This window comes from Osmia bicornis, chromosome 12 (assembly GCF_907164935.1).
Source record: "Osmia bicornis bicornis chromosome 12, iOsmBic2.1, whole genome shotgun sequence".
Classification (NCBI taxonomy): domain Eukaryota; kingdom Metazoa; phylum Arthropoda; class Insecta; order Hymenoptera; family Megachilidae; genus Osmia; species Osmia bicornis.
This window is the reverse complement of record NC_060227.1, coordinates 3,562,503-3,588,878: the sequence shown is the minus strand read 5'-3', so window position 1 is coordinate 3,588,878 and position 26,376 is coordinate 3,562,503. Positions and strand designations below refer to the sequence as shown.

At 35.8% G+C, this 26,376-nt stretch overlaps 1 protein-coding gene across 6 annotated transcripts in view; it reads right to left on the bottom strand.

The window, feature by feature from the left end:
- Positions 1-26,376, bottom strand: part of LOC114871424 (protein sickie) — a 189,413-nt gene that overhangs the window by 103,602 nt on the left and 59,435 nt on the right. For all 6 annotated transcript variants that reach the window (XR_003788574.2, XM_029177284.2, XM_029177281.2 and 3 more), the window contains one exon: positions 8,527-8,696. Coding sequence is in view for 5 of the 6 variants with exons in the window: in XM_029177284.2 (XP_029033117.1) it covers positions 8,527-8,696 (170 nt within the window). In the remaining variant the exon portion in view is untranslated. The remainder of the gene's footprint in view (positions 1-8,526; positions 8,697-26,376) is intronic.

Here is a 26,376-nt window from a genome sequence, read left to right as displayed (position 1 = left end):
AAAGTTCAATGTATGATGTTTAAATAAAAAAAGAAAGGAATAGTGTAAAATTTGAAAAATTAAAATGATATGAAACATCAAATTAAATTAAAATTAGGGCTCTCTCCATGGTCCGCCGTTCGAGGGTTAACAAGTTGGAGCCTGCTTGGAATAAAAATCAAGAAATCGAAGCCAAAATTAAGAATAAACATTAAAAAAAGGAATTGCAAAGACGATGATTTAACGAAGTAATCACGAGAAGAGCAACGTGCTCGAAAATCTATTTTTGCGGCCATTCACATCGAAAACATTGACTCACCGCTCGTCTCTCCGATGTCTTTGAACTCGTTCGCTAAATAAAGAGAATTTTAGCTAGAGAGAGAGTCGAAGGGAAAGGGAGAAAAGGGAGAAACGGCAGGACCGCACGAAATAATCGCACGAGTCGCGAATAATAAATCAAACCGAGTCAACTTACCAGCGGGTTGGGCGAAAAGGGGGAAAAAAAAGAAAGGGACAGAGTAGAAAGGGTGAAGAAAAAGGGAAGACAGATGGAAGGGAGAGAAAGTATCTCTTCGAAACCGTGTCCCGTGCCATGCCACGTGCTTCGATTTTTTCCTCCCCTTTTTCCTTCTCCCACGATTTTCTTTCGCTCGTTATCTCCTTTAATAGGCTAAGGTAGTAGAAGCTTCTTTTTCTTTATATCTTACCACCTAATTAATCTTCTCCGATGTTCACTGTGTTACAGTATGGGAATTTTAACCCCTTCTTTGCTCCTGCCGATGACATATTCGCGCAGGTGCTTCAAAAGCAACACAATTTGAAAAAGTATATTTTACAAAAGAAATGAAGAATTCTTTCTGAGCTTGCAAGAAATTATTTATTAATTAAATAATATTGGTAAAAAGAAAAGACGCAAGAAGATAACGATCAAATTTATTTTGTAGCTTTCGATTCTCTCTTCCTCGGATGGCGGACCACAAAGAGAAGCCTAATTTTAATTTAATTCAGTATTTCATATTATTTTCACTTTTTAAGAATTTTAAAATCGATTTTAAATCTAGTATCTATTATTTTAAAAATTACTCGTTGCATTAATATATTACCCACCATCGTTTCATATCGAGCACACGGATCGTGAAAAAGTATCGGAGCAAACAAACGCCGTTGTAACACCAAACACAAAGCAACACTTTACTCGATCCTGGTAACAAAAATATCGAACCTCGACCTCTATCGAATTCGTTCGTAACTCCGTTATCACCGTTATCACAGATTCGCTAGTTCCGCACAGTATGTATATAAAACTCTGGCAATCCCGTGTGGACGCATGAAGCAGAACAAAGGCGTCCATTTAATAGAAACCTGGATGCATTTGAATTGCACGGAAATCGGAGTCGATTCGCGTCGGGCGAAGTTTATTCGAAAGGCGTCGTGTCAGGAGACCGGTTCTCCCACGGTGCAGACACTGTGTTCCCTTCGTTTGCCACAGAATTTCGCAAAACATATTTTTTATTTTTCCTTTCATCCCGTTTATGATACACTGCGAGAATGTTGCCTTCGAAAATTATGAAGACAGGAAAGATGGTAATCATTCGTTGACTTATAAACCCTACAATAGTTGGCAAGTTGAATGCCATAAGAGTCATTGGATATCGACATCGCCAATTTTATATAATCAAAGAATTGAAAACATTTAAAAAAAGAGAATTTGAAAGATTCTAAATGGAAGGTACATTAATTTTGTAAGACATCAAATGGAAAGTTCAACCCTTTAGTTACTGAGAAGAATTATTAGATAAAAATTATCTAACCACAATTAGATCCATTATTTTCAGCTGTAAATAATGAAAATTGAAAGGCTGTTATAAATTTAACTTAATATTAACAAATATTCACCTAAATCCATCAGAATCATACGTATTTTCGTTTAGATTTTATTTATTTTTCCTTAAATCCAGGTCCCATTACTAAGTAAGAAACAGAATTTATTTACCAGTTAAGAAAACATTGTTAATTATTACACAAATGTTTGAATAAATGTGTATTAATTGAATTTTAAAATTTTCTACTGTATAAGCTGCGAACGATCTTATGAATTGACCTGATTATGAATTTCATGAGCATAATTTCAACATACCGATTAGGTGTTTAAGTTTATTTGAAAGAAACTATATATATCGTCTATGTCTTTCATTTTTTAAAAGGAAACTTCTGTTTTCGTCGATCGAATGCCAGGTGCATAGAATTCGAGGGTCGTCTGTCTGAAAATTATTAGAAGGGTCTCCCTAACTCGTCCCCCTAATGCCACCTAAGCTTTTTCCTACTTGTGAATTCGACTCACATTAGACTTCCTTCTATATTGTGTTTCAACGGTTTTATTACTAGATATATGGATATTTTAACACCAGAAACACTAGGCTTCAGAATAGATACTAGAACTTTAAATTAATGGCAATTAATGGCATTAAAATAATTAATTAACCATGGAGAGAACTATAATTTTAATTTAATTATCACTGCCTTTTGTTTTAAATTATTCTTCCAATATATGCAACCCTTTCATTAAAAAATTATACATTTAACTTTAAGTTAGTTACAGGATCTCCAGTTCTGCAGATTTTATATTACTATCCTTTTGAAAAACAAAATTGTCTTTCCTATATTTATCTGGATACAATTCTTTCGTATCGTCCAGATATTGAAATTTCCAAATTGACCCTGGTTGTATCGTGAAGTGGCTATAATATTTTTGTTCGCTTGTACATCGACGGGACGGGTCAAAAGACGGGCACGACAGGATGTTCTTATCGAACCGCGTGTTTCAGTCGAAGGTTCCAAGTGCAGAAGGTGTCGAGGTGCGACCTGCAGTCAAGGTCTAACCGGTCTTCGGGGCCCCGTGGCGATGGCCAGTCGGAGAAGCACTCGAAGCGGGGGATCTGGTTTTGAATTTTTCCTTTCTCAATATAGATCGTGACCGAGCGCATCTTATTCGTCTGCTTCGTGTAATTATACACGACCGCGTGATTCTCGCTTTTACGGTACTTCGTTTGCATCCTCTTCGCGAAATTGCTCCACTTTAAACAGATTTTATGCTACACTTGTGCGATTCTACGTGGACTTCGTTCTAGTCTTTTTCTAAAACCGCTTATTGAAATTTGATAAAACTCGAAAACCTTTTACGATTTAGATATCACAAAAAGAGAATCTCTTTTTTTATTCAATTTAACCCTCGATCGTTGAAACGTGGAGAGAGCCCGATTTTTAATTTAATTTTGATTTAGATTTAACTTTATGTTAAGAGCCTTGTAAGTATTTTGTAAGTTTGGGTCACGACCCAGACTATTGTTCTATCTATATTTCAGCATTAAATTATATAAAAAATTCAATAAAATATGTGTAATATTAATGCATCTAATGTATTTTGTTCAGTCCTTTTATAAACAAACCTTTCTGGAATCTAGCAAAATTTCAATTATTTTCTAGGATTAAAATATCATACAATATGATTATTTACACAAAACAATGAAAATCTTAATTGAATAAAATATTTGTAATTAAATGAATGAATTCCTAAGTTGAGACATGAATAATTATCCTGAATAATTCCAATTATAATGTGTCTGACTACACATAGTCATTACTACTGAAGCAGCCAAAGTGTTAAAAGAACAAATAGCTATCGTGGCTCTCTCCATTGATTTAACTCGTTCGAGGGTTAAATCAAAATCTGTTCCTGGAAATTAAACCCTTTGGCACTCTAAGGCCAGTTGCACTTATAGGCGTTAAAGTGGACTACCAACACTTTGTATCGCAAAGAGTTAATTACCAAAACTCTATTTTTTAAAATTCAGTAAAAAAGTACTCGAAATGAAACTCGAGAGAAAGGACTTATTTCGCCCACAGTTTAAAGCCAGCAATTCTCCTGAAACGTTGAAACGACTGCAAAATACCTGTGCGCTTCCGGCGAATTTGGCAAGCTCCGCGCCTTCCTGCTCGCTCCACCGCTACTTCCGCTGTTTCCCATTTTGCTACAACACCGTCGCTACACTCCTTTTCGCGTGCACCGTTCGAAATAGTATCACTTCTCGCGTGTACCGACACTTTTGAACGGTCGAAAGCGTCCCGATGAATCAACCGGTCGACGCGCTTGTAAATAAACAAACAGGGGACCAGACTGCGCGTTTCAACCGCGTCAAAAGACGAACACGTTGCTGCAGATAGGTTGCCCGATGGACACGCGGAGGAAAAGACTCCTTTTGTCACTGATTCACTCCAATTGGCATTCGATCTTATATCCTTCGCTTTTATTAGCTTCCTTTATACTCTTATTAATCTTTGCTCGAGTAGATTACGAGTCGAGGTCGAAAATGAAAAATGATACGATTCCTTTGTTTATAAGTTTTCATGACAATGATTCTTGCAGTTCTTAGACTTCGGTTTCAAACGAAACCAAGAAAATATTGATATCCTTCGACTTCCTCGCCGAATGTTCTAGGCGGGATAGGCGTTGCGATCGAAAATTTGTCTGGATCCGATCACTCGCTGCATCGAGGGCTCGATATCGTCTCGATCCAATCACGGAAACCGCGAGAGAATCTACGCTCGACCATCGATGCAATATCCTCGCAAGGAATCGGTATACCGATCGTTTCCTCGCCGAGCATATTTTCTCTTTGTTTTCGTGTGCACCGGTTTCTTGGCTGGCTAACTCGAAGAAGATGAAATGAAAAAAAACGAAGAAGGAAATAAGGAAAAGAAATAAGAAGAATATATATCCGAATGGTTGTACACGTCTAGTTGAAGCTTTTTCACTACACTGCACCGAGCCGACGACGACGATGCCTTATGGCGAGCTGTTCCACGGTCATGGTGTGGCCATGGTGTGTAGGCATCGTTGATGGCCCGTTTCGAACTGAGGCCCGCCGAGAGAGAACCATTCCCCTGTTCCCATAGCACGTGGCTTCTCTCTTTCGCTCTCTCCCTCCCTCGCTCTCTCCCCCACCAACTACCTCAACCCAACTCTCCCTCCTTGTCACTGTTTCTCCCTTTCTCCCGTGGATCCCCATGCAGATGCAATACCTTCCCTTTACAACAGCCTCACTTCTATAGGGTGTCCGAGAAAATAATCGTCACGATTTACACAGGTTGGAAATATAAGAAATTGAAATTAGAGACCTTGAAATCTACCCTATGAAATATATTTAATATTGAAAGAGTAATTAAGCTCGATGGAAATAATTGACTAGTTTACATTGGGGAATCCATGTCTCAGTTTGTAACTGAGAATTGTCGAAATTTTGAAACATATTAATAGAATGTGACATAACAGAGAATGTAAAAAGTATGTAAAGTATATAATTTAGAAGAAAATGAAATAAATTTCTGCATAACTGTCTGCATAAACATCCCTCGAACGACGGACCAGGAAGAGAGCGATATTTTTAATTTTCCACTATGTGAAATTTTTAAAAAAATACTCATTTAACTTAAGAAAAATCAAGCTTCATCATTTGAGGATTAGATTTACAATTTTAGGACTGCAATTGATTTTATAATTAAGTTTCTTGTATAGATATCAATAATCATCAATTTTTTAACACCCTGTAGATTTCATATCTCCTCCACAATATTCGTGTGCCTATCTTTTCTCTTCTTTCTTACACAACACGTTCACTGTCCTCTCTTTCTACCCCGATATTGAACCCCCGGTTTCATCCCTCCTCGTCTGCCAGTATTCACCCCCATGGAGGTCTCTTCGTTGCTCACCCCCGGCATCTCCCAATCGTGTTGCTTTCCCTCCTGCTTTCTCCCATGGTACACGCGTTTCACCCTCTCTCTCTCTCTCTCTCTCCCACTCTCTTTATGTGCCTCGTAACCTGTACGCACAGCCTCCGTAGGATTTCCCCTCTGTACCGATTCCACCAATCGCGTCGCGAGCCTTCCCTAAGAACCGACCAATCATTCCCGAACGCACGGGGTATTGTGAATTTTTAAATCATTTTTATGCTAATGCGCACATTTCTCCGTGCACGTGCACGTGCCAAGTATTGTGCCGAGACGCAACAATATGCTCGCTGTACACGCGGACAGAACTCACCGCGTGTATCTTCTCTTCAGCTTTAAAACGTAAGCGTGTGTACAAATCGTGTAAACGGTACACGAGCAATTGTCTACGGGGTGACTCTAAAAATTTAACCCTTCAACAACGGAGCCTGGGTCAACCGAGACCCAAACTTACAAAACAAATAGAAGTATTAATTTTAAAAATTAAAAAAATGAAACTAATATGAAATGCAAAATGAAATTAAATTAAAATTAAATGCACATGTTGTATACTTATTATTATCACCTGAAATTATGACCACACGTCGTTAACATATTTACCCTTACAAATATCCTATTCATCATCAAACAGCATACACATAATAATTTAAAGAAGGCCACTTAAAAATGTTAAATACACAGACTGTGTATTTAATCACATTCACCCAAAACTTTTCAAGAAATAACTTAATCTCAAAGGGTTCCCTAATTCCTCCAGCCTGCTACATAAATAAACTCGTGTCACATTTTAAAAGCACCTCGTATCCACCACTTTTTCATGCACAACCTACGTATATTGTAATTCAAATGCAACCGAAAGGAACGTCATTCCTACTTAAGAGCCATTGTAAATACGATCTATGATACTCGAAAGGAATATGATCACGATTTCAGAGCTACCCGTTAAGTTCTCGTTATACGAGCAGAGCTATAATACACCCACGCTGGTTTGTTTGTGTTGCAAGAAGGGAGTTCGAATGTATGAACGCGGTTATATTGTGTGGCGACGAGACCACGGGTCTACACTCGGTCGTGGGCATAATGGAGCATTGTTAATATGTTAATGTTGAAACGTTTCCTAAAGGTTCCGACGGTTTACGTTTCTACGTTCCATCGAAGAATCGTTACACGCTCTATTAGACGACGAACCTTGAATTCCACTCGCCACGAATTTCCCTGCGGGATTCTTCTCGTATTTCGTTTAATTACTACAATTTCCGATTCATTTCCTCGTTTCATAACAAATAAAAGAAGACAACAGGATTTGTTGAAAGAAATTTTATAAATGATATAAATATGTGAAGTTTCGTTTCTGACTCTAGGATGGCGGACCATGAAGAGAGCCGTCGATAATTTAATATTCTTGAATACATTTTGGAAGTTTGGGTCACAATTAAATCAGGCTCCGCTGTTCAAGGGTTAATAAATTTCAATTTGAAAATAATTTCAGTGCTTTGTTCAATCAGAACAATTTTTCTTAAATTTGAACAAACCGAACTTAATACGTATTCTTGATTGGAATTCAAGGAATTTTAATCTGAAAATTAATTAGATGATACTTCGACGTGGCAATAAAATGAAGTGAATAGACTAATTAGCCACAGACTTTGGAATTCAAAATATACTAACTGACATAAGTGTTTTTGAAATTCATCAGTTAACAAATTCAATTCCTCCAGTACCAAATGCATCATTCTTAGCCTCACGTTCTGCCATTCTACATCTCCTTCACCTTCACGAAACTCTTCTCGCGCGGGTTTAAAAATAACGACCTTGACAGTCGTGTATCAAGAAAAACCTGAAGTCAGTGGCTCCTTAATGTTCCGCCGAGTCGCGAAAGCAATTAACCAGGGAACGTGCGAGAGTAATTAAAATATTTGAAGCTCGTACACGCGGTTGCGTTAGTGTAATCATTACACTGTAATGAAACAGGGTCCCGTACACACGTACACACTGTGATATTCATGGTTGTTTGATGGTGTGAGCGTGCGTACAGCTTGATTAACGCGGACGTTAATGAGCACGCCGCCAGCACCGTTCGTCTGACGGGATCGATTCTAATGGCAGGAAGAATAAAAGTGTCACGAGCAGACCAAACTGATCGAAAATTTCTACGGGATGTACCAAGGAAACGGTGTAGACATTTATTAAAGTCTATAAGGATATATTGATCGAAATATTAATGAAATTCAGAGGAAATTGAGTAGACGTGGTTCACGTCTTCTTCAAAGATCCTTAAAGGTAAACGTTTGCGAATTTTATACGAGTTTACAGAGACTTCGAAGGGCTTTTAAGTAAAGTTCTATTAACCATTTTAACTGCCACGTTAAAAAAGAGCCATTTTTATATTCTTTTTCTATTCTTTGTAAAAGTTAATTAAAAGCTTAAGTTTGTAAACATTATCGTAGAAGAGAAATTACATGTAATTATTATGAAATATTGTTAAAGTTCAGTATCTATGCCCGGTGCTGTACATAAGATCGATGGCAAATATAATAGTTACCAACAGTTACAACAAAAAGTAAAAATACACTGCAGAGATAAAATAGGAATTCATTCAATCTTTTGTTTTGTGTTTATCTGATGGTGTCATTGTTTCAATGATTCCAACTTTAACAAAAATCGACAAGGTAAGGATTTACTTAACCAGCATGCAGAAAGTGCACAAGAATGGCACTCTTCTTGCCATTTGTCGATAAGGAAGAAAACTGTATCTCTACTTACCTAGGCATGTCTTGAAGCTGCTTGGCTCTCTGCTTGTATCGTGAGAGGGCAAAAAGAAGGGCAAGGACTGGCCAGAGGGTTGATCCTGCCGCCAATTCCCCAGGATTCACCGAACCCACGTCCGCCCCGAGAGCTCGGAGCGCTCCCACGCAAAGGCTCACGTTCTCGACCTGCGCAACACAAACACAAAACCCCGTCATCGATCACAATATTCTAAATAATGTGCATTTATTATACTGCAATATGTAAATTGATTGACAACTTTTCTCCATTGTTTTCGGTAAAGTGAATTGAAAACATGTTACGCAACAAGAACTTTCATTTTAAACAGACTATCTGAAGTGGATGAGGAATGACTATGAAAGATACTAGAAGAGAATCCGATTACCTTAATCTTGAAATATCATCTAGGTAAAGTGAAGTTATGCTCTATTTGTAACTGAATTTATAATATTGGGTCACTTTAATGGGATCAGAATTTCCTTTCCATTATCTCACTTTCATTATCTTTTCTAATGATGAGCATCAATCAAAATTTGTTTCAATGAAATGTAAGCCTTAAAACATTGATAATTATTTGAAATTATTGACAAATAATTCATATTTACTGTCGCAGTAAAAATTACTCCAAAGTGAAAATAATATGAAATATGAAATTGGATTAAAATTGGAGCTCTCTCTGAGAGTTAATCATACGACTCCATATTCAGAAAATAATAGCTCTTTTAGATGGATCGAAGACTATTATTTGTAATTTGATCAATCTTATCATATTGTAATAAATAAATGATTGTAAACATCACAATACTCGAAAAATGATGACAATTGATATCAGGTTGATGAGGATGAAGCATCAGGGTGAAAGGGGTTAACGAACAGTCCAGGATCCACGGTATCGAGGTGACTGGTACATACGGGTGTACATACATAGTTTCGAAGATAGAGCAACTGGAGGAAGGTACGGTGTAGGTGTACATAAAGGACGCGGCAGACCGGTGTACATATACGACACGACATTCTGCGAAACGTGACCACCGTGACCATGGCTACCTTGTGCTAGCACGCGTGCCGGCGTGCCTCTTTTGTTTCCCATTGTTCCTAAGAGCCACGCCGGCTCCGGCTTTTACCCAGAAAACAAACCGTGCTCTCTACGTACTCTTGCGCACAGGGTGGTGAGAGGTACACCGAGCAATGGGAGATGACTCACCCGACAATACACCGAGCGGTGGGTGCCCACGCGTAGGTAACGACTGGAATCTCTTATGTGTTCGTTCCGTGTACTCGCGTTCACGGGGACAACGTGGAGGAAAAGCGAGGAAACGCGGACAGAGTAATCGACAAGTCGCGTTTCCACCTTCTTTCTTCCAATGGTAAATGGTCTCGATATGGGTGTTCCGTTTCACGACATAGATATCGGGCCATTTCATAAGTCTGACCATTTTGCTGAGTCACTTTTTTGCCTCGGCAGATTCTTCGTGAGTTTATACCGAGTGTTTTAACACGTCGGCTACCCAGCTGGAGCTATCGAAAATTTCATTAGCTGGTCAAAATCTTATCTATTATTTTTACAATGCCCTTTGTTCAAGCGTCTCTTTATCGGGTTCCATTAACGGTGAACCTTTCAGACGAATAAGACGAAGAGTGATAAAAGGTTGCGAGCTTTTGCGGAATTTTGCGCAGCAGCTCGCGACTGACTCCTCTTCGAGCACTCACAGGTTATCCGCACGAGATGACAGCCGTAAATGGCGATGTCGCTTTTTAATGCATTCCTCTGTCTACCTACCGAGCTTGCACTTAGCTGTATCCAGCAGCGCGAAAAAGTGGATCTTGGACTTAAGGGAGACATTGCGCTTTCCTAATAAAGGGTCGAAGGTGCATCCAACAGGTTGTTCTATTCTCGACATTGCTCGCCAAGCTTTTTCCTTCGAATTCTTTTATTATCCCGCTGGACGTTATATGCAGTTGGATACCCTCGCTTGCTTGGGAAAGTATTTGAAACTTTTACTTTTCATTGTATTCGAAAATTCTTAGAACGCTTTTCTAGCCATCTTTATGTTATCATTTCACCCTTTATCCCATGGTTTTTTATTTTATTTTCATCGATTTTTCTAGCTTTAGATTTAACCCTTGGGGCTCTCCTCCATGGTCCGCCATCCGAAGATTAATACAAATGCAATTTGATAAATCTACTCATTTTAACACAAATATTTTTCGAAAACATGGAAATCAGAAGTCACGAGCACCCAATTAACAGGGTTCATTTGTAAATGCGATCAGCAGATGCCTGGATACCTGTCGCGAGTATTCGTCGGGTTTATAATTCAGAAACTGTGACCGAGGAAGGAGAACGGCCGAGCACCAAACATGGCAAGAGATGTCCTCTTATGGTAACGTTCTCGCTTCTCCGCACTACAGCGTCGAAATAAAAAAGAAGAAATGCTTGTGAATCTCCTATCTATCTCTTTCTAACTTTCCACTTCGATTCGTACACGTGTGTTATTATAAATCGTTTCTAATGCTATCTTTTATATTGTTTAAACTATTTTGCTATTTTAATTATATTCTAAAATTAGATTTATTCTAAATTTATTCTAAATGAATTTACTAGACAAGTGTTAATTTTTATTATTTTTATGTCATCAAATGATGCCAGACTTTCGACGTTTCGAAATTCGCCATTTGATACGCAACAACTTCGTATTTATCAAGTTCAAGCAATCAATTTACGAGTACCATACAATGGACACCGTAACGAAAGGGTTAAACGCTCGAAGCAAACGCGTCGAGAGCAGTAGACATATGTTCCACTGTTGAACAACGAACTTTTCGCACGGCCTCTCAACGATTTCAACGCTTTCCATCAGGAATAGAATTTCTACAATGACCAACACCGATCATGCCTTTATGTGTTACACGTGTATTCCCTCGGCTGACTTCTCTTGTTATGATATTGCCCGAAGGTATACATCATGTTCGAGGTCTTTCCAGTTCCGGATCAGAACGCCCATCGCTGACAGATTGTTAATGACATTCGTGATTCAATCGCGCAATATCTAATTACTAAATTTATGCAATCATTGGTTTTTTCAATATTTACTTATAGCTTTTGCGATAGCTGCTGATAATAAAGAATTTGTAAGGAATTTGTACAACTATACTTACTGAATATTGAGTTAAAAAATTTAAAAATAAAGCTTTCAGTAGAGGCGGGCATAAGGAAAGGGTTAATTAGGAAATCGCTCTTTTTGTCCAAGTAAGCGCATTCTTGGACCGTTTGCAAAGTGGTCGAGTCATAATAACGTGAAACCTAACACTCACGAAATTCAAGTTACTCACTGTTTTCACTGGAAACGAGAGCACAGAATGTTCCGCTGCGAATTAGATATTTAAATGACCGTCGTAAGGAAGAAAGTCGAGCTATTTCAGTTTCACACCAAAAATGAAAATAACCATACCACTTTTTTTTGCTACTAATAAAAAAAGATTATCTATGCGAAATATTTATGATTGTTTTCTGCCAGATTTAGACATTAACTGATTATTTCATGATTACTTGTGTCAGTGGCGCAACCATAATTGCCTGATAAAAAGAAGATTTAGAAGAATCTATAAAATTTTCAAAAATCTTCCGGGATTTATGTAAAATAAAAGGTTTTATATTTCATAATAGTTCATTGACCCCTCCGATCCTCCCCTGGTCACGCTACTGACCCCCGTAATTGATTATTGGTAAGAATCATAGTGTAATTATTATTGTTTATTAATTAATCGTTATCAAGATAAATCATAAAGTTGCTATTATATTAATAGTGGAAAGTAGCAAATAAAAAACTTGTAATTTGAAAATTAACTGTCCCTAATTTTGACCCTCGGGCGACGGACCATGAAGAGAGCCTCAATTTTAATGTAATTTTGTATTTCATATTATTTTCATTATCTATATTTTCAGACTGTTCGCTTAAAGTGGTCGCTAATGATTAATGCGATCATTAGAAATAAAGAATATATAAAAAAATTTCGAATTTCTCTAGAATAAATTATTGAAACGTTCAATAGAAACAAAGTGTCACATGTTTAGCAATGCAAGTTGGTAGGCGCATTTAGCGGATACATGTGTAGAATATAAATCACTCGATTCTTATCCAATGGAAGAAGGAAGTGGTCATTCGTTACGGTTACTTATTTCCGTTATCATTTTAATGGACCCGTTCGACTGTCAATTTCGCTACTGACAAGACAAAATGGTATACCGTTAATCCTTGAACAGCGGATGCTGGGTCATTCAAGACCCGGCCTTAAGTTGAAATTGTATCATCTGAGTGATACTATAATAATTATGTAATAATTTAAACATAAGCTTCAGGATATAATAGAATATTTGTTTCTTTTAAATTGGATTAAACGACTTGAATCTTTTTAAAAATCAAAAGAAATTAATTTATTCGATGTCTTTTCGCTACTAATAAAAAAATTTATCTTTCTCTGATGTAAAACATGTATTAGCATGTTTTATCAAATAACTTCCAATTTAATGAGAATACTAATCTTGTACCAGGAAAATGTAGGTTGCATATAAAAAATTAATATCTCTCAGGTCGTTATGAGTAATCGACCGAAGAGTAAAAATATTATTGATTCATGAATTTATAGATGGTTATACGATTGTGTGGTTTTTATGCACATGTCATGATTGCTAATGTAAACCGTTGATTTGATGTGGAAACCTAACGAATGAATGGAATTTTAATTTGTACAACTTTTCCTTTAACACGTATTACATACCTACATTTGTCCTTGCATCAATCTGTTAAATTGTTAAGAGAATTCTCGTAATTATCTTTAAACACGTAACTCTTGAAGCTAACAATTTTAAATTCAATCAAGAGAGTAAATGTAAAAATGAAATTTTAATTTCATTGTCCCTCAACTTTGCTCTAAATAATTAATCAATGACATGACATCTTCACCCACTCGTGTCTTTGATTGATATCGATAACTCTAACCTTCTCGTCTAATCAAGTGCATAAAATAGACGAAAAGAAGTTTAGTAGCTAGAAGGACAGCTCCTAATCTCGGTTTCTCGGTGGTTAGAGAAACCGATAGATAGAGAGATTATTTTTAGAGAAGGCTCGTGCCTACGGGACTTTCCTCGGTGTTAAACAGTCATCGCATTTATCTGTCAGATATAGACCGGCTTTTCTTGTCACGGGCCATGTGCTTCTTTAACTCGCTGTTACATATAGACCTTGTTTCATAATTATCGCCAGAGTAAGGAAGTGAAAAACAACGGAAGAGGAAATGTGAGAGACAACACAGTCATCGTTGATTTTTTTTTAAATTCATTAAAATATAATCATTTTTAATTATTGCGAATATACGCGATTGTTTTTTATAAGTGAGATACCCGGCTATCTGACCTGGCAATATAACGAGAGCCTACTATATCTCTATGATGTGTATGTAATTTTATAGAAAAAATTCTCAGAACAAAGTCACACTACTTCAAAGGGAAATTTTGTTTTCAAAATCATTCTTTTTTAAATTATTCAAAGTCATCCATAAATTATATGAGGTACTAAATTAAATTAAAATTGGGCTTCTCTTCATGGTCTACCATCCGAAAGTTAAGAGGAACCTTAAACAGCAGACACGAAATTCACGATTCGGTTAAAAGGGCCTGAAGAGTCGCTAATTAACGTCGCAAATAGCTACGAATCGTTTATCCTTCGAGGTGCTGGCGAGTTAAAATTCAAGCCGAGTTTCCACGAAACCTTTGCCAGACAATTCCAAGCGACCAGGAGATTCCTGGCAAGTTTAACCTGATTTCCTGCAAGAACGTGTACGCTCGAACGCCGCCAGCACGGGAAATACGAACATTACACGATTATCATCTGGTTTGTTAGTTAATTATAGTTAATAGTCACCTCGAGGTCTGATAAAAGACCATCGAGTGTAGAGAAGTTGATTGTACCAATTCAGTGCTTCTGCAATGTCATCGAGTCGAATTTCATCAACATTGTTTAAGTAGAATAAGTATGATAAGTGGATAATGACGATGTACTTCAAAATTAGTACTTAAAAATTTTAGAAAACGTTATCCGAAGATACCAAGGTATTTAAAAAAAGTTCTCACAATTCTAATTGCACCGTTGGGACAGTATAATTTAAGTAATTCTCTTCTATAAAATATTAATTGGATGTTGTTCGAGTCGTAGTAGTTAATTTTGTTCCCTTCCGCGTCAACAAAAAACGAATTACTCTTTCATCGCAAATTACACTTCATTCTCTCGACAAACGAATATAAATGATACACGTTCAAGTTCTAGTTCCCTCGAGCACGTTTCCCATCGCCTAGCCTCACCTTCCTGATACGATCCGTCCAACTAGTACAAAGGCTAGCGAATCAATCTACCAGATGGAGGCGAAGAGAAATCATCCTTAATGGTCCCAACGAGTCAAGGAATTTGCGGAACGTGCATAACGGTGATGGTGTAATCCTTGGAGAAAAAAATTGGTGGCAAAAAAAAAAAAATGAGAAGAATAAGTATCGAACGGTAGCTAATAATCGCCTTGAGCCTCGTTGGACCTTCTCGAACAGCTCGCGTTACTTTATCAGGTTCTCTTCGGGTTACCAGAACACGCTTGAGAGTACTCGAATTCAATTCACCTTGGCCGGTTCGATGATATCGAGAAATGATTGCAATGGTTACCCTGCGGATTACAAACTGCGAAATCATTCCACCGCTTGGTTTCGCAACCGAGGATAGTTCTGGCCGAACTCCAAGCGATCGATGATTCATTTTCAACACCTCTACCTGGTAATTGTGCATTGACAAAATTTATAATGCAAGAGGTAATTAATTTAGGTGAATTCCAAGTGATCGATGATCAATTCTTAATATTCGAATTAGTAATTATGCATTGAGAAAATTTGTAGTACGCGAGGTAATTGATTGAAATAAATTTATGAGTTGTATGAAAGAATGATACTGGTTTCAAAAGAAAAGAAAAATATGATATAGATAATAATTTCCATATGTAGTGACCATTTAAAATGGCTAGCTTCTAGATTGCACCCTAGTCGATTGGCTAATTACTGGACATTGAATAATTTTTAAAATATTGATTCATTATTGATAATGAAACATGTCTAAAATATTCTAGAATTTTTTCAGATTTTTTGAATACCACCTTTTCTATTTTACCCTGTAACTACCCTCCCGGTTGAGATATAGGGGTGGAACTTGGTGTACGTGTTTTCTTTTTTTCTGTGCGCTATTAAATGGTGCATAATTCAATGAAATCGGCTCAAGGGCACTTTTTACCATCTTATCCTGTTATACTTTTTCTTCGAAAATAATAATATACCGTTTCGCGATGACGAAATTGTAATTATTGTATATCATTTGCTCACGTATCAATTGACCCTATTAAAGGTGTTGCGGTTTGCACACCCAGGCTCTTGAAACCGCTCGATTTGTGCGAGATATGCAAACGTTCCGACGATTGTTCGTACAACGAAATTACGTAATCAGTCGTTGAATCATATCGAACGCGTTCCATGCTGATTAAACTTTCACGTTTCCATGAATGAAAAATGAATAATTACTTCAGTGAAACGAATCATTTCTTTGAATGGTACAATCTCGTTCAGTGTCACGGTAGAATCTGCATTACTGGGATTAATTGAAGTTGAAACACGTGCATAATAATTAAGAAACAGTAATTACAATTTATCGCATCGTATCTTTTACAAATTTAACCCTTAATTAACGTTACGCTTTTCTGTGACGTAATTGACATGTTTAATATGTTTAAAAATGTAATTTAGAAGATGAATATCTATTATACTTTGATAATTATAAAATGAAGGAACTTATGTACACTTTGGCTTCAAACTTTAGATGACACAATTCAACTTAATTTTTTAATAATAAAATTTTGATTTTTATGTTTGATGAACGAACGATATCAGTTCAGGGTTAAACAGAACTATCAATAATAAATTGTCATTTATTTAAATATTTAAAATATATGACAATACGTGTCAATTTTTCGCAGAAACTATATTGACAAAGTGTCAAGTGTTTAGATATTTAAATATTCCTTAAGTTCTAAAACAATGACAAGGAAGAAAGAAGCATTTCGTAGTAGTACCTGAAAGAACGCAGACAATGGTTCTACAGGGTATTTGAACACGTTAAACAGTCATGCTACGTTCTAGGAAAAAACTTGATGTCTGGAGGTAAAAATACTTGCGCTTGTTTTCCACGGTTCCATTGTTGTGTGTCGACACGCGTTGAAAACGTTTCAGGAAAAACGCGCTGACATATAGGTTGACGAATGAGGAAGAAAGGCCGCGAACGGCTATGGCGGGAAACACGAACGAAAAAGGAGAAAAAGAAAATAGAAAACGAAGGGACACAAATACGCTTCCCTCTTTTTTTTCTGCATTGAATAGGTGCGGGTGTTTTAAATCTCCATGTGTGAAAACTATTGATACTATGCGATAGATTACTGCTTTGATAAGCATGATAATTACTCGTGGAGAGAACCACAATTTTAATTAAATTGTCTACCATTTATGGAATCATTTGGAGTACCCACTGATGGCGGACCATGGAGAAAGTCAAATGATATTAATCAATAATATTCATTTTGAGAAGATACACCTCGTTAATATTGATAAAATATTTATGGACCCATTTTGATTAACCCTTTTGAATAGCGGACCATGGAGAGAGCCCTAATTTTAGATTGAAATCCTCTTGCATACGTTTTGTAAGTTTAAATCACGACTGGCTCAAGCTCTGCTATGCAAAGATTAAATATCAGCAAATATTTTATAAATAATATTTTTGATCCCGTTCTCCTACATATATCTCCGTCCCGAATGAAACAATTATTTTCAAATTAATTTGATTTTTTTTCCATGAAACAACACCGAGCCCGTTTTCAGAATCATATTTCACCGCAACACCCATAATCCTGTAGAATATTTTTTGAAAATGTATCAGGTCCAAGGGAACAGAAGTGCATCCTGTTAACCAGATACTAATTCGTTGAAAATACAAGGTGTGCTCGTTGAAAACTCAGAGAGGTTCGAGTGAAACAGACTGTCGGGGAACGTTGAACGATCACGGATCGTTGCACGTGGCTGTGGCAATTCCGCGTGCGTGCACACGCGCGTGAAATACCGCGAGTCGATGAGCCATAGTCTGACTAATTGCGTTCGAGGTTCGTTTCGCTTTTGGCCGTTCGCGATTCGAGAAAAAATTTGCAACCGACCCCGTCGACAAATTTCAATGAAATTGCACGGCACGCCCTCGAGTAAACGCAAACACCGTTTAATACCGTCGCGTTTCCGTGCGCGTCCCGTGAAAACGTTCAGCTCGCGGAAATAAACGTACCGTTGAATAACGTTTAATCGTAGCTTCGTTGATGTACTATATATTCTCTTTTTCGTCCATCGCCTCGATCGTAAAAGGTACCATTATCCTGCCATTTTATATGTGCTTTTTGGTTTGTTAATGGGACAGCGGGATGAGCAGGAAATGAAATTGAATTTAGCTTCTGCTTTTCTCTCGATGAGAGTGGAATATATTGGTTTTATCGAAATACCGCGGAATCCGCTTATTATTCTCCACTTTAGGATTTGAAATTTTTGATAAAGTTAAACAGAGGATAAATAATTTTAATATTATATCTATTTTCTAAGATAGAAAGTGGAACACTTGGATATAATTAAAAATATTTGCATTAGATAGTGGAAATAATTACGGATAATAGGAATGACAAACCATTGTTAAACTAATTAAGGGGTGGTTTTAAGGAAGCTACAGCCCAGGGCCCTAGTTACTAAAGGGCCCCATTTTAACCCTTTCATTTATGACGTCAAAAAATATGGAATGAATTTCTTTTGTAATGTTGCCCCTTTCCTTTACTACTAAATATTATTTAATTTTATTTAGAACTAGATTTTAATTTTTGAACCTAGTTTATCAATCAAGATGATGTCAAAGGTTTGGTAGTTTCAGAAATCTTAATGTAGTCCTGATAAAATTTGTTAAAAATAAAACTGTTATCTAATAAAATTTGCAATAACTTTTACAAGTCAGTCAGTGTTAATAATATCTATCTAATAACAAATACAATTAGTCATTCTACCTTCAATACTCCATTATTGAATAAAATTATTACATGTACGTACATGTTTCTCGATAAAATGTCGACTATCATCTTGTAGAATTCATAAAATCACATTCTACCTTCCTTCAGCTATACCCGCATGAAAATTGAAAGGGTATGCGGTGGCTGTGCGAATACGCAAATATTCCGAGATGAATAACACATACGTACGTATATATAATACGGAGGCCGCGTAGAAAACCGATTCAGATGAACGTGACTCTTTTTCAAACGGCTCTTTTGCTTCGCGGCTGCTGCGTTTCTCGACCAAGAACACCGGAAATGCTGGAATTCGTTTCAACGCGACCGGGAGTTCTAAAGTTCGTTCTTTTTTGCCAGCAAGTATGACGCGTTCCTCATCGATATTATTAAGTTGCTACAAAATATCTGTCATGCAACTTTCTATTATTTTAAGTTGTTATATAACTTTCTATTTATATTGATCGAAAGTTAAATGTGTAATTTTGAACAAGAAATATTATTCTATACTGGAAGAATAATTTTCATTCTAAAATTTAGAATAGGAAGATAATACAAAATACGAAATTACATTAAAATTGAGTCTCTTCATGGTCCGCCGTGCAAGGGGTAATGAATTAGTACTTATAGAAATTCAAGCGATCTACTTTCCACCTTTGGAAAGTAATATAATGTTAGTGGTATTTAAAATAACACAAATATTTTTAATTAATTAAATAATAGAATTTTTAATTATAAGTATAATGGATCCCAGTGGAAATTCAAGCGTTCCACTTTCTATCTTAGGTAAAAATGAATCTAATTTAATTAAATTAAAATTTAATTTCATACTTTATTATGAATAGCGGTATTAATATGCTCGAAAATCGTTGTAAAGGTTAAAATCATTCACGTGGCAATATAACGAGAGTCTATTGCAGTTTTCCTTCCTGATTGCAAGAAAAATAAGCTTGGAAGTTCACGTCAGGTTAAAAGCACAGTTTCACGAGTTTTGTCACCGTATCGGAAAAGCATTAAGGAACTATATAAGCACCTGCTGTAAAATTTGACTTCCATTAACTTCTGAAAGTAGAGCACTCGCTATTTAAGAACTTTGCTGTAGAGATTATTTCAATTTTACAAGAAGTGCCTTCCATCGTTCCAAATTAGGTTAAAATATATTTCAATCTTGAATTATAATTAAACTAACACATATAAAATACAAAATTATCATTTTTTTCTTCTAAATCACCATAACTGTTAAAAAAAGAAAAATTATTGTACCTACTAAATAATTCTTTAGTGTAAAATTTCAATTTTTTTGCAATTACTTAGAACATAAAGGTTGCGATTGAAAGAAAAGAAAAGGAAAAACCGAGATATAATTTTCTTGAATCCCGTGTGATCCTTACGTAGCATTAAATCCTTGGAACGACGGAAGTGGGATCACTTACGTAAGGTCGTATAAGTGCGACAGGTATGTGAGTCCTTCGACGAGAATTACCAACACCCGCATTAACTTGTGATACGCGTATGTACACAGACGCTTTAGGTTAAAGCTGCCGTGCAATTTATTTTACGTTCGTTTTAAGAGGCAATTCGACGGTACGTGTATACACCACCGGTGATTGCTGATGTACAGCAACGCGGTTTTATGATTTTACGATTATCCGACAGCACGTCACTAAACGACGGTAATAATTTAATAAACCGAAGATGAACAGGCAAATTGCTGGTTATTTGTACTTGGTAGGGAACATTTTAAAAATCGTTTGAAAACACGTGCAATTAAATAGAAATGAAAGGAAGAGGAAGTGATAATGGAATAACAAACGACGAACGTTTATCTGATTTTAACTTGCAAATTAAATTAGAAATCACGAAGATAAATATACGAATAAATGATTTTAGGAAATTCCTGAGACAACGATAATTTTATACTTTGTATTATTAAATGAAAATAATATTTTTCTGGTATTATTATATTTAATAAGATTTTCCTGGACTCGAGAAACCAGGATCTGTTACTCGAACCAGTCTCCATGGTATACAGTATAGAGATTTAAATTGAAATTACGGTCTCGACGTCGCTAATTACTTCTATCACGAGTGGAATTAAAATTGCACGAGCTGCTCAATAGGCCAGAGCATGCACTTTCCTGACTGTCGACTGTTGCACATGTGATCGTGTCAGATCTGCTTAAGGTCGAGCCAGAGGCAGGGAACTTCGTTTAGTATCATATACATTGACATCATTGTCGTCAACAATTGCTGTCATTTCAACTAACATTCCTTGAACTTCATAAACTTAGCCCTCGTGCATCGTTGCAATAATTGTTGTACTTATTGAAGATATTTAACTCTAATTAATGTTGAATGATTGCAGGGTCATTTGGACCGAGCTACAAATTCAAAATATGCACAATATACAAAGTATATTAATGAATTTTATGTTTTACACAATTTGGCTTCTAATTATGGATCAAAATATACCATGTAAAGTATACCATGTCACCCTAATACTATTATTTAAAAAAATAGTGCAATTGCAAAATGCACATGCACTATTGCATTTGTGAAAAAATGTTACTGGGAATATATCTATAATTTTCCTTAAATCATTAATTTCTTTTCTCTAAGGCTATTTGCTAATTTCAACTAGAAAAAAGATATGGCTTATTATAGTTGCTTGAATCACTCTAATATGAATGCAACGTAATTATTAATATGTTAATTAGGTAATATTAGTTAGTCGCTAATGACTTAATTGCCGACGAATGAAATCGTTACAAGAATACGCTTCTTCCTCGTCCTCCATTCGCAGATACATTTTTCAAAAACTGTTCCAAATTACGCATCGTGGTAACAATAGCGGTATTTACGAAGATTCGTCTATTTCGATCCAACGATTCCACTGAAACCGTTCTTGAATCACCATCGTATAACTCGCGAACGATAAGAGTTCAACGATTTATGAACTTGCACTGTCAAAATACGGTCACCTTAGAAATTTCTTTGGAAAATATCCTATTATATTTTCAACCGCGTCAATTCTATCTTCTATTATTAGAATAAAAGAATCGTTACATTGATTCAGTTCTGAGGTAAAGAGTCTTTGATAGAAGGTTATGCTGATTGAATCTGGTTAAACAAAAGTCATGAAGGGCATTTGTCGTCATGTTGGTCGTGACCAATTCATTGTCGCTTCAACGAGAGAGCGAAAATATCACTTCGACTGGCCATGCCTATTTATAAACCTTCTTAAGGAGATTCTCGGACGTTTCGTTTATTCCTTTATTTCTCTTTTGCAACAATAACGCCTCCCTCTTTGTTCGGTTACGCCGAAACAGTGGACCCTTAACACTTTCGCTGAAAAGCGTCCTCCAAAAACGATTATAATTATTTCATTCAAAAAGGCATTGTTAATTTTGCATACTAAATGTTAGTATTAAACCTTGAACAGCGGTACTTGAATCTATCCTGTATGCAGTAAATGTTTTTCGGTTAAGGTGCGTCTTAGCGAAAGGGTTAAATAGCGTTCATAAAGCAAGGTGGTGAATCAATGTATCTGGTAAGAAACAGGACGATTGATCGTCGTATCGTGTTCAACGTATCCTTTACACTTTACACAGCAAGGATCTCGTGAAACCTCCACCGTATTTTCTTCTCCAGTTTTCATCTTTCTACGCTCATTTTAAACTCGTTCGTTTAAAAATTATGTATTTAACTTTAGATTAATATTCTTGTATACTTTTTGTAAATTTGGGTCATGATTGACCTAGGTTCAAGGGTTAAGGGTTAACGTTTCAATGTTTAGATAACAGGAAGAAAGATTTCAAGTTTCAGTTCCGGTTGATCTAGTTATCTTGTGTATTCTACAAATCCTGTATTTACTAGCATTGGCGGGAAAATATAATTAGAGAAACTGTTGCAGCATTCGCAGCAACAGGCCACCGCTCCTCGAGCACTACTCGATGATAGATATAGACCACAGACGCAGAGCAGATAGTCACTCGCTTCCGAGTATATTTTCAATCTTTTCGATTAAGTAAATTCCTATTTCATTGAAAAGTTTATTTTATAGCATTTTATAATTGCAACGCTTCCTCCATAAGTCTCTTTCTTCAAACAATAAACAATTAAGTCATCTTGCAGCAATTTGAATCTGTTCTTTATTTTATCACAGTTGCATTCTTTTTTTATTCTTATATTCTCTATTAAATGAAACTGGCAAGAAAAATATTTTCTTATTTTATGATATTCAGTTGATTTTCAAAATTTAATTTTATTGAAGTGAAACAAATGTTCTCTTATCTCAGCACACTGACACCGAGATTATCTCAGTTTAAATATACTTTCAAGTATTTACATTTTCTTCGATTAAACAAATTCCTTCAGTGAAATGAATAATACAAGTCTTGAAAATCTTCAATACAGTTTCGTCAATTTATAACACTTTTCGAATTATAGTATCATTTTCCCAGTGAGTCCTTTTCATTAAATAATTTATTAACTTTTATTGCCATTGGAATTAGTTTAACTACATGTCATGCAAACGAGTTTTAACATTTTTAAAATCATCAATAAACAAGAATTATTACCATAATCCCCTTGCACAATAATATTAATGAATTCATATCAAACACATATCTAGTTTTAGCAAAGATTAATAATAATTTTGCACTGATTGTTCACTTCTATTGAACTATATCTAATTTTAAAACGTCAAATGGGACAATGAACTGACTTGTAACGTGTAAAATCAATTAATCGAAAGCCTTATTACTATCATGCAGTTAATTAGTACTGGTAACTTATAACTTGTGGCTTGCAAAATTTCACTAATAACATCAACTCAACCTTCAGACGGCGGACCATGGAGAGAGACCCAATTTTAATATAAGTTTACACTGCCTCTTTAAAAATTATTCTTCAAATATATAAAATCCTTTCCTTTAAAACTTTTACATTTAACTTTAATTCAATTGACCCAGACATCGCTATTCAAGAATTAATAGTACAGGATATCCCAGATGAAATGTCAAATAATTACCAGTGTGTTAAATTTTATTTTATCTCCAATCACTGACCACAGAAACCATCATAGTAGTCAACATCATTAATGACATTCATCTATGACACAGTTCTAACTCTCACTTTGCTAAGTAATTTCAAAATCTTTTAAGAAAAACACTCACGTTCTATTGATTTTCATTATTAATCGAAATTAATCAATATTCTTCCGAAGCGAAGAATAAATTTTCAAGGACTTAGATTTCTCAGCGAAGGTGTTAACGTTCACGGTGGTCCAATTGTCAGAGAGGATTTTTCGTTGACAAAACGCGAGGTGCACGTAGCAAGATCGACAGCAGCATCCGTGCTACCGGATCACCCGTGAGACACTAACCGACGAGAGACAGAGAACGCAGACACGAGGTTGAGGTAAGCTACACCGCAATTGGTCCGGTTGGTAGGTGGAGGAGAGTATGTTAGCAGGCTAGAGAGAAGGAAAGAGACGAACGGGACGTGTAGAAAAGTGGACGGTATGGGAAGCAGAAAGTAAGCAGGTACGTAGTGGGAGTCGAGTAGTAGTCGGGTGCGCGTGTATCAGCTTTAAAAGCAGGTATCCACCACGTGGCCGGTAATCAGGGGTCATGCATTTTTCGTTAAACGACCTAATCTGTGTATTAGATCATTACGTTCATTTCTGTATGCAAAAGATATTCTCTAAGGATTTTTCTCAAACTTATCCTTTCAATTTTTAACGTTGAAATAAAGCAAATTTGAAATATAAGAATTGTTCATATTTTGAAATTGAAATTTTCAATCTTTAATAATATTAACCCTTAGCTGACACACTTCACCAGAATAATCACCAGAAGATCTTTGAAAGTTGTTTTAACATATTCCATAGCTAATTTTGGGAAAATTAAAAATTGAAAAAATGACAGTTTTCACCAAAAATTCATAACTTTTTCAAATTAGCTGGGGTAGTATCATACCTCACAGTGCCAGCTAAATTTTCATTATCAAATTGAATATGTTACAACCAATTATGACATTTGCCCAATTTATATAATATTTTTCAGAAACTGTACACTCGTGATCGAATCAAGTTTCCCCATAGGTGCCTCCGAGAAAAATAACAATGTAGCAAAGGAGATCCCATCTATACAAATCTGTGTTGGTACAACAAACGCGTTTCATTTACTTATTTTTCTTTTGTATTCTTCTGATGAAGACGAAGATTCACTCACGTTCGTACGATTATGTACCAATAAAACCATCGAGTTGTACACTGTCCACAAAAAAATCTCTCCTTGCCGGACACTAATTAACGACAGAACAAGGGTTAGAATTATAGCGAAGAGAAAAGAACCGTTCGGAAATTGCATGCTATGTGGGTGCATCAGCGCCTTCTTGGGCACATTTTTCCTATTCCCACGTTCCTTCTTGGTGATTAGCCAGCTAACTATCGTCAATACACCTTGCGCACGAGCTTCAGTTAATTATAGTAATCAACAACGAGGAAAGTTGAATATATTTACAAATGACAAATAATGAACAATATTTTAGTCGCAAATGACGAATGATCTTTCATTTCAATTAAAATTACAAATAAAACAAAGTTATCTGAAGATAATGAATGAACATTTGTTCGAACAATATAAATGATTAATTTGAATGAAATTAATAAAATCTATATGAAGATCGTGAAAATCTTTTTGAAATTATATTTTTCAATAAAAAACACACAATTCTGAAAAACTATTGAAAAGCTGAAAAAATTTTCAATTGAAATAGAAAATTTTCTTTTGAAAATACCAATAATATTTTATTGATGACACAATACAGCTGTAAAAAAGAGCTACTATTACCTGAACAATTATAAATGTGTTAATAGTTAGTCAAATATCATTTAACCATAAAAGCTATTATGCGAATGGTTAAGGGTACTTTATTTTCTGAAAGAAAAAGAGTGGAGTATTTTTCAGAAAGGTGTCTTAACGGGAAACCACACCCATGTTTCCTGGCTATTCACTCGATCCCTCTTTCAACCTGCTGTGTAAACATTCCGTCCATATCTGGGACACCTGTAGCGAACCTTTTCGTCAGCCTAAGGACCCACCGGTAATAGAGTATTTACACTTGTCCTCGACCCTCCACGATCTCTATATCTTTGCAACGAATAATCACGCCATTCACCTTTCTTTCATTCTCTCAAAAATAACTATTAATCAAGGGGACTAATTTATAAATTTTTAATTTTTACATGGGGTAAGTCCAGGAAAGATGGACCAGATACCTATTTTATAAAGTATTTATGAAACACGCTACCCATTAGTATTGTATTGTTTTAACCCTTTGAAGGCGATCACAGTAATCATAGTAATTTGTAATTTGTACTTATTGTTTTACATTCTTGATACAAAACACAGTCATAGTTTCAAATAACAATACTCTGTAGAAGCTTAAAAATGCTCCGTCCTCAAAGGGTTAATGAAAGCTAATGAACGTTCCTCAGTTTTAGTAAATTTTGATGAAAATTAATATTTTAATTTCTAGTAAGAACAAATACTTTTTTACCCAGCTCTAAAAAATAGAATCATTTTATTGTTTGGGAAGAAGATGGCACAAGAAGTGACATTTTTCAAAATATTTTAATTAGGAATAGGAATGGTTAATTAAATATGTCTCTCTAAT